Source organism: Sapajus apella, unplaced genomic scaffold (genome assembly GCF_009761245.1).
Source record: "Sapajus apella isolate SASKATOON/1434 unplaced genomic scaffold, GSC_monkey_1.0 scaffold38, whole genome shotgun sequence".
Lineage (NCBI taxonomy): Eukaryota > Metazoa > Chordata > Mammalia > Primates > Cebidae > Sapajus > Sapajus apella.
The window spans coordinates 14,965,273-14,974,294 of record NW_022436978.1 but is presented as its reverse complement, the minus strand read 5'-3'; the positions used below and the strand labels follow the sequence as shown (position 1 = coordinate 14,974,294).

At 38.5% G+C, this 9,022-nt stretch overlaps 1 protein-coding gene across 1 annotated transcript; it reads right to left on the bottom strand.

The window, feature by feature from the left end:
- Nucleotides 1-1,006: 1,006 nt before the first annotated feature.
- CRYGS (crystallin gamma S) lies at nt 1,007-7,601 on the bottom strand. Its single transcript, XM_032298336.1, has 3 exons — nt 7,460-7,601; nt 2,238-2,480; nt 1,007-1,531 (listed from the first exon to the last, which is right to left on the bottom strand). Exons 1-3 carry the CDS (start codon nt 7,478-7,480, stop codon nt 1,259-1,261), a joined length of 537 nt encoding a protein of 178 aa, XP_032154227.1. The 5' UTR covers nt 7,481-7,601; the 3' UTR covers nt 1,007-1,258.
- Nucleotides 7,602-9,022: the final 1,421 nt, after the last annotated feature.

Below are 9,022 nucleotides of genomic sequence, written 5' to 3'. Positions count from 1 at the left end.
TGGTAACAAGATCCAGAGCTGATGGCTGCAGTTGGCTCACAGGCCAGAGCTCTTTGCAGCTCAGCAAATGGCTTCTCATTCCTTCTCCATTTGTCGTGTTTCCCTCCCTTACTTACACCCACTTTTTTCAGGCTCTCACTTGAAACAGACAAAATGACAAAAGGGAGGAGAAGATAAAACATGAAGAAACATATTTGGGGGCAAGTATGCACTATACACTATAGAGTATACACAGATGGAATTTAGCAATTCTAATTTGTCCTTTTGGGGAAAGCTCCTAGATGACAGGGGCTTTGCCATCTTATTTACAGATGGGTGCATTCTGCATACCCCCAGGTTCACTTTAATGCTCACTAGATACTCCTAGTCATACTGTTTCCTTTATCATTGTCCTCTTAAAGATTAAATAAAATCTCAGGGGTTACTCAGAGTTAAGTAAAACTTGATAAAACTCCATTTCAACTATTATAATGTAGGGACATTTTTAATATGTCCTTTCTTTACACAAAAAATCTAAACTTAGGGTTGAGAAGTAACTAACACAGCAGTCTTTGGATCTTAAGAACTTTAGGTGGCTTATGGCTCCACTATTTTCAAATAATAACGCTGCTTTCGCTGCTTTTTCTTGATGGATACTCTGTCTCCTCAACTGGACCTTCAGAGGACCCTGTCCTTTCTGCCTTTAAAATTTTTCAGGGGCTTCTACATACACTAGATGCAGAGATCTCTAGCCAATGTGTTGAATGCATGTATTAGAAATAAGAACAATGACTTTGGGAGCAGAAGTAGCCTGGAATGAATCCTGGCTCCTCCATTCACTAACTGGTGAATTCGGCAAATTTTAAATTTCTCTGTTTCCTTATTTATAAAATACAGACGAACTACTTCTCACAGCGTTATGAAGAGAAAATGAAATAATGTAGGCACTCAATAAATGGTAGCAATTATTGCTGTGCCTGTTGAATTAATGCAAAACATAAGCAAAGGAACCACCACATGGCAGTACGATTTTCTAACCTTTTAATGCAATCTCATTTTGTTTGGCACAAAGATCTAGATTGGTAATCTGACAGATGTGTTGCTTTGTGTAACTGCCCACTGTGGCGAGCACTATAGTGCTGGTCCCTAGAAGCATTTAAGGAGAGGCGTTATAGTCAGCAGTGGGATGCATGCCAACTGTTTTATTGATGATGCCTATTTGGACCACAAGGCCAGCCAGCATTTAGGCCCCAGGAAGAATATGGCCCTGTTCATGTCATTACTCCACAATGCGGCGGAAAGACTGGACAGCTGGGGAAGCTGCTCCCCAATCGATGGGCTTCCGGTACTCCTTCTTGTCCAGGAGGTACTGCCTGCCACGGTAGTTGGGTAGCTCATAGAAAATCCAGACACCATCCAACACCTTACAGGAGTGGATCTCTCGCATGTGAAATTGCTCCATGATGGAAGGGCAATCCTCAGTGGTTTCATACATCTGACCATTAAAATCCCCTTTCTCAAAGATCTGAATCTTATACTGGCCTCCACTAGGCTGAAAAGACATAGGAGAAAATGAACAGAAACCATGATGGAAATCACCAGTAGGTCAAGAACTTAGAGAACAGTATTGTTCAGAATGTATCACCTTGAAAGCTAGATGATCTGAACTCCCATCCCACTGTGTACTGACTAAAACAGCTAACTTTCCATGAGAAAAAATTAATTCTTCAAAACACTCAAGAGGCAGAGAGAGCCTGGGTGTGGTGGCTTTGGCCTGTAATCCCAGCACTTTGGGAGGCCAAGGTGGGTGGATCACTAGGTTGGGAGTTCGAGACCAGCCTAGCCAGCATGGTGAAACCCCATCTCTACTAAAAATACAAAACTTAGCCAGGCATGGTGGCAGGCACCTATAATCCCAGCTACTTGGAAAGTTGAGTCAGGAATATCGCTTGAACCTGGGAGGCAGAGGTTACAGTAAGCTGAGATCATGCCACTGCATTCCAGCCTGGACAACAGAGCGACACTTCATCTCAAAAAAAGAAAAAAAAAAAAAAAAAAGAGGCAGAGAGAGCACCCTGGAAATTAGTGTAGTCATTCTTGTAATGAACTCATCTAAGAGTTACTCAGGCTTCAGCAGCCAACAAGCAGCCATTCATTAAGAGGTAGAGAAAACTCAAGAAAATTTTCACCTAAAAGCAAAAGAGAAAGTGAACAGAAGGTGTGGGAAAGAGAGGGAGTGCGCGAATCCCCAGACTCACCAGATGAACAGCTCTGCAGGAGCTGAGGCGGTCGTTCAGGCCCATCCAACGTTGGTATTCAGGGTACTCTCCCTGGGGTAAGATGTACATGTACCCAGCAAAGTTGGGCCTTTCATAAACAGCCCAGGTGCCTCCTTCCACTTTAATGGAGTTGCAGCGACTTAGGTATGTGTGGAAATCTGCACAGTCGCAATCACAGTCATAGCGACGGCCTTGAAAATTTTTGTCTTCATAGAAAGTAATCTGAAGTAGAGGGCAAACAGAGGAAGAGCTGAGAAGCTGGGTGGCTTTATTCACAGATAAAAATTAAGAATATAATGCCTATTTTAGAAATTCCTTTCTCCTCAATTTTGAGGAAAAATATGTAGCTGCATGTTACCTTACAACATTGCTTTCTGACAGACAACTTCAGTTGTCAACGATAGAAATGAATACTTCCTGAGGCCTGAACATGAAGCAAAACAGAAGAGTGCTCTAATGGAAGCCCGCAGTCTCAGACTCAAGTTCATTTTCTCTTCCTTTATGTTCCCAGAGCTCTCTGTACTTACCACATTATATTATAAGTTATCCATTTGTATGTCTGTCCTCCCACCAGAATCCTAGTACGCTTTTTCCAAGGGCAAATACAAAGCCTTATTTGAGCTATCAATCCTCTGTGCCCATTACTTGACAAGACTTCAATAATTGTTTCATGAAAATGAATGACTTCTAGGTGATATGAAGATATATAGGGAAAAATAAAGCATAAACCTTAGCTTTAGAGAGTTTTAGAAGGATGTAGAGCTTTCATATATGAAAATATATCATATTCTTTATTATTTCATTGCCAACAGAGCAGTTTGCAAAGTAACAAAATGATAAGGCAAGAATGCTGTTTGCCTCAAACTCTTATCAAGTTTCTACCACAATGCCTGGGGTAAGTCTTGGATAGCACTGAGAAATAGCCCTGTGAAACCAGAAATAGAAAGTCTGGCCTGCAGAGCTACGTCTCCACAATTAACCTTACCATCTTCATGGAGCCACCTCTCTGAGTTTCAGCTTCCTGTTTGAAGACTACAGCAGCCTGGAAGTCTTGGCTTTAAAACAACTCTCCAGAGTTTTTCTGGTTGAAACATGAGACAGAGTTCCTAAGAACTCCCAAGGATTCACCAAGCAGTTCCCGAAAACCACTATGAAAACTACAAATGGACTACAGAGCTTGTCCCTTGTTATTCAGTAAGTCCACAATCTTTTTTAAGATGGAGTTTCAGATCGATGCTAGGTTATAATTTAAACTGAAACCACAGGTGTCATGCTGTGGACAGTTAATTACCTGGCATTATGCCGCCACCCTGTGGCTGATTTAATTTATGGATTTAAGAGGAGAAAACTATGTGAGTCATTTCAGATGAAAGCAGCAGAGCCAGGTACTGTCTTCAGAGGATCTTTGAGCTGAGGATTGAAGGGTAAGTAGGTGGTTTTCAGAGGCAAATGAAAAGGAATAAGCATGTTCAAAAGAATAAAGAAGTGAAAGAACATGGCCCATTACAGGACAACAAGTAGTTCATTAAGCCCAGTACATATTGAATATGTGGTGAAGTATTAGAGCATAAGGCCAGAAAAATGACACGAGAACCATGCTGGAATCCCTCTGGTGATTATGTGAGAGTTGTACTTAGCAGTCTGTGCTTAGAAACAGATGGCTGCTGTGGGCCAGGCGAGAGATGATGAGGGATAACCAAAAGGCAACTGCAACGTGAATGATGATGAAAAACAGTAAAGAACTTTAGGGACTGATGACTAATTAGATGGAGGGAATGAGGAGAGGAAGAAACCAAGAATGACTCACAAAAAGGCATAAAACTGCATTCTCCTCTATGCTGGGTGGTTCTTTCTAGATATTAATATACTAATAGTTATTTCCCTCCACCTTAATCTTTCCCTTCCCTTCACGTTTATCTCAATTCTTCTCTTTCCTGTTCCCTAAAAGTGTCCTTTATCCTTCCCATCCCTAAATCATCTACTTCATCTCCTTTTTCCCCTGCCCAAATTTATGTGTTTCAGCAACCTTCCCATGTTAGCTCAGAACAGATTGAAATACATGGTACTTCAGCTTATGGAGGAAGAAAAAAATCCCAATACTACTACTGTTTTCTTGCGCTGTGACCTTGGACAGGGCAATGAACCTTTCTCTACAGCCCTTCATTTGCAAAACAGGATGACAGTGTCTCTTGCAGATGGGTATGTTCTGAGGGTCCAAGGGGATGTTGATAAAGTACTTAGTTTAGCCAGGTGTGGTGGCTTATGCCTGTAATCTCAGCACTTTGGAAGGCTGAGGTGGGTGGATCACGAGGTCAGGAGATCAAGACAATTCTGGCTAACACGGTGAAAGCCCGTCTCTACTAAAAATATAAAAAATTAGCTGAGCTTGGTGGCACACACCTGTAGTCACAGCTACTCGGGAGGCTGAGATGGGCACGCTTGAACCCAAGAGGCAGAGGGTGCAGTGAGCCGAGATCACGCCACTGCACTCCAGCCTGGGTGACAGAGCGAGACTCCATCTCAAACAAATAAATAAAATATATAAATACTTAGTTTAATATCTGACTCACAATTGCCAATAAGCTTTTGCTACCATTTTCACAGGTAAAGAAGTTAAGTGATTGGCCTAATGTCACTACCTAGTTACAAGTTAACAGGCAAGCCGGTGGGCTGCAGTGCAAAACTCCTAATGAGTAATCTGTTGTCACTGGATTTTCCTTTGCTGTCTTTCCACCTGCACAGTTAGCTCTGTTTAACATGGCAGCATTTACTCTCTTGAACAATAAACAAGACTGAGCCTGAGCCTGAGGTCTCTTCCTCGTGACGTGTGGAGAGATCTTTAGGAAAGTCAAATAACTTCTCTAAGAATGGATAGATTCTAAACTTAATTCATATGTTCTATTTGCCTTTGGGTCTTGACCAAATATTCACCAGAAAGAGCCTTTGCAAAAGATATCCTATGGGAAATGAAGTTAATAATACCATCTATTTCACTTCATAGTTTCTCACATTTACTGCCTTCTGCACATTTGTGTGACTCATTATCAATATCTGCTAAGTAAAAATATACATGATACCTGATAAAGTCACCTGATGTCCAGCCTCCCTGGAGACCAGCCAACCATCCAAAAGTTGAAACAAAGCACTCATCTTGTTGCCATGGAATCATTACTGAGCTCTCCTTTCAGTGGGAGACTTTCTAAATCTCAGAGCCAGAGAATGTTGCACCTAGCCGTGCTCCATTTCTATTTGCAGAATAACCATGAAATTCATGCTATTGTCAGCTGAGAGGTTTTGACCCTTGGGCAAAAGATTTTGTAGAGAAGGTTAAGAAATGTGCAGAAAGTTTTCCTAAAAACTATTACAAAATTCCTATCATTTTCAGGTTTATTTTTGGAAAAATGGCCTACTAATCCAATGCAGCAGAAAGAAAAATGTCTTGAGTATCCCAGAGGTAACGAAAACATACTTAATAAAATCTATTCCTTTTGCCAAGTCTATAACTCTTCTGATTAAACTGCTAGCAAGATAGTGGGAAAGGAAGAAGCAATGAGAAAGAGTAAGAAATCATTTACACTCTCCTTTGCCCTAGCAAGCAAATGTTATTTAACTAAATGGACAACTCAGCTATAAATAAAAAAGAATACACTATTACTGCTCTGGAAATCTTTAAAAGCAGATGTTTTCATCTAAAATGGTTGCTTTCCCTCAAGACACATGGATATTCCTCCTCTAAGGACTTTAAATTCTTTTTTAGTGGGATTTGCATGGTGTATTTTCAAGAACCTCAGAGCACTAAAGACACATTTTTCTCCCTAAACCTTCTGAATGACAAGCATGATCATTAGTTCTATTTTCCAATGGAAAAAATCAAGCACTAATAAATCATGGAATAAGTTAACAGGTACCTTCTGAGATGATGCAACAGAAGGTACACAACAATGCCTATGTAGCTTTCTTTCCAGAGATATTTATTCCGAATCTAAACATGAGGAAACAATTAGACATCTAGATTGCAAGATTTTCTAGAAGACATTTGGCCTAAGCGTTGAAAAATGTCAGTGTCTCAAGAACAACAGAAAGGGTAGAGAGACTTTTTTAGAGGGGCTAAAAAAAAATAAATAAAGAGAACAAAGAGACATGACAATCAAATGCAATACATCATTTTTGACTGGATCCTGTATTAGGGGAAAAGTCCACCATGAAGCACATTTCTGGGGACAGTCGGGGGAGATTTGAATATGGTCTTAATATTAGCTATTAGATTTATGATAAATCTTGGGGACATGATAATGATACAGTGCTTGTACAGGGAAATGTCCTTGTTTTTAGGAGATACATGCCTAAATACTTAAGGCAAAAGTATAATAAAATCTGCTACTAATTTTCAAATGGTTTAGTAAGGAGAAAGAGATGGAGATAGGAGAGAGCAAATACGGCAAAATGTCAACATTTGGAGAATATAAGTGAAAGATATACAAATATTCAACATTTCTTTTCCATTCTTTGAGGATTCAATGGGTTTTGAAAATTTTCAAATAGCTGGGGGTAAAAATCAGGCATCAGTTTTGTCTCATCAGTGGGAGACCTAAAAAGAAAATGAAGACATATTCCCTCATTCCCAAAGCCCTACCTGAGAGATTAATTTCCAATCCAGCAACTGTGAGTCAAATATTTTAGAGGCAATTTTCTGACTGTAAAGGAGCACTTTATTTGGGGAACGAATAAAAATAATTGCTTGAATGAAGGAGATAAGTAGGACTTTATTCACCTGGTTGGCCCATCCACTTTGGCCTTTCAGAACATTAATGGTTGAGGCTAAATTTCCGAAACAAAATGGACTATTAAAAGTTTTCTGCTCCATATAATCCCTATTAGCATGTCTTATTCCTATGGAGAATATTAGTTGCATAGAATATTAGTTGCTAGAAGGCAGAAATAATATTTTACACATTATTTACCTGTACAGTATTCAACATAGCACCATACATAAAGATAAACCCTCAATAAAATGTTTGGTAATTCTGTTAACAATAGAAAATATGATAAGCATTTCTCAATCTTCTGTCTCAATCCCAGTGCTCTAACCACTATCATACTCACCTCTAGGCAAAGAAGCAAAAGCTTTTCTGTGTGTTCCTTTCAATGCATCATTAAGTGAAAAGTGGGTAGGCTAAAAATCAGTATGACCATTTACTTACCTTGGTTCCAGTTTTAGACATTTTTGGTGCATAGACTGGTTTTCCCAGCGCTGAAAGAAATTCGGGAATGGCTACAGAGAGTTAGAGGCACAGTGACATTTATATGGGCTGGTTTCAAGTCAAACATTTGCTTAGTCATGAGAATAGCATCCAAAAATTGAGTCAGTCATTTAGAGGCTATTGATGGTTTCTAGAAAAAACAATCGGGATTATAAAATAAAGGAAAGCTTCAGTACCGCCTTTAATGCTTACCAAGCCCTGCTGCATTATAGACTTTGCTGAGTCAAGAAACCAAAACCCAGACAAAGTTTTAAAAATTAAAAACAAAAGAGTCCCTTTTTGCTTTTATGCTGGGTTTTTCTTGTTTTGTTTTGTTTTTTTGTTTTTAAATGGCAAGCAGCCTCTTTGAAATTCCTAATGTCCTTTTTCTTCAACAAAGCTTGTGGGAGGTAAGAGTCAGAAGACTACCTCTATTTCTGGACAGAAGTGACATGTTCTAAAAGCAACAAAACTTACATGACAACTAAATGCAATGCATGATCTTGTGTTTTGGGGGAAAAGTCACTATAAAAAACACTGCTGGGACAATCAGAAAACATTTAAATATGTACTGTAAATTAGATAATACTATTGTACCAAAATTTAACTTCTTGAATTGGATCATTGTACCATGACTAGGTAAGAGAATGTCTGTTTCTAGGACACACATGCTAACATATAGAAGAAAGGTTCAAGATGTCTGCAACCTACTCTCAAAAATTGTTGAGCAAAAATAATACTGTTATATAGGGTGGTAAAGAGAACTAGCAAAATGTTAACACGTGGTGAATCGAATCTAAATAAAGGGTATGTTAAAGTTCACTGACTTATTCTTGCAACTATTACTTAATTTTCTAAAAACAGTTGTTTTTTTTTTTAAAAAAAAGAGCTCTAATGCACAAAAAGGATGCCATGGTATATAGAAAAGTAACTGTGGGACTCCTGAATTTGCCAAAGGTTAGCTAACTGAACACAAATTGCTACCTGCAGGTGGTCTTCTTTGCCCACAATACAGCCGTGGAACCTGTTTGGAGAACATTCTTTTGGTCCCAATATACCTCTGACTTTAGAAATGAGATTGCATTTATGTAAACTTAAAAAAAAACAAAAAACAAAAAACAAATTAACTTTTCTCCATTTTTAACTTTAACTGATCAAGTATATTCTCAAAAGTCCAACTTCCTCATCCTTCTATTAACAAAACCATCCAACAAATATCTTAATAAATGGGATGTATTCTGGTCTATCCAGAAAATGCCAACTGTGCCTTGATATAAAGATTACTGAGAAAATATTAAGCTATATTCTTAGTTTTCTGAATTTTATAAACTTTAAAAAAAGTATCTATCATTTATTTCATTAACAAATAGCAATATCTAAAATACATTTCTATTACTCCAGTGTTTATTTGGTAATGCTCTGCTTCTTGAATTTCATCTTAAAATAAAAACTAAGTAAACTTCAATTAGAATTAAACATTCTGAAGGTTAATTTTTACTTTAGAAATACAAAAGACTTTTTTGA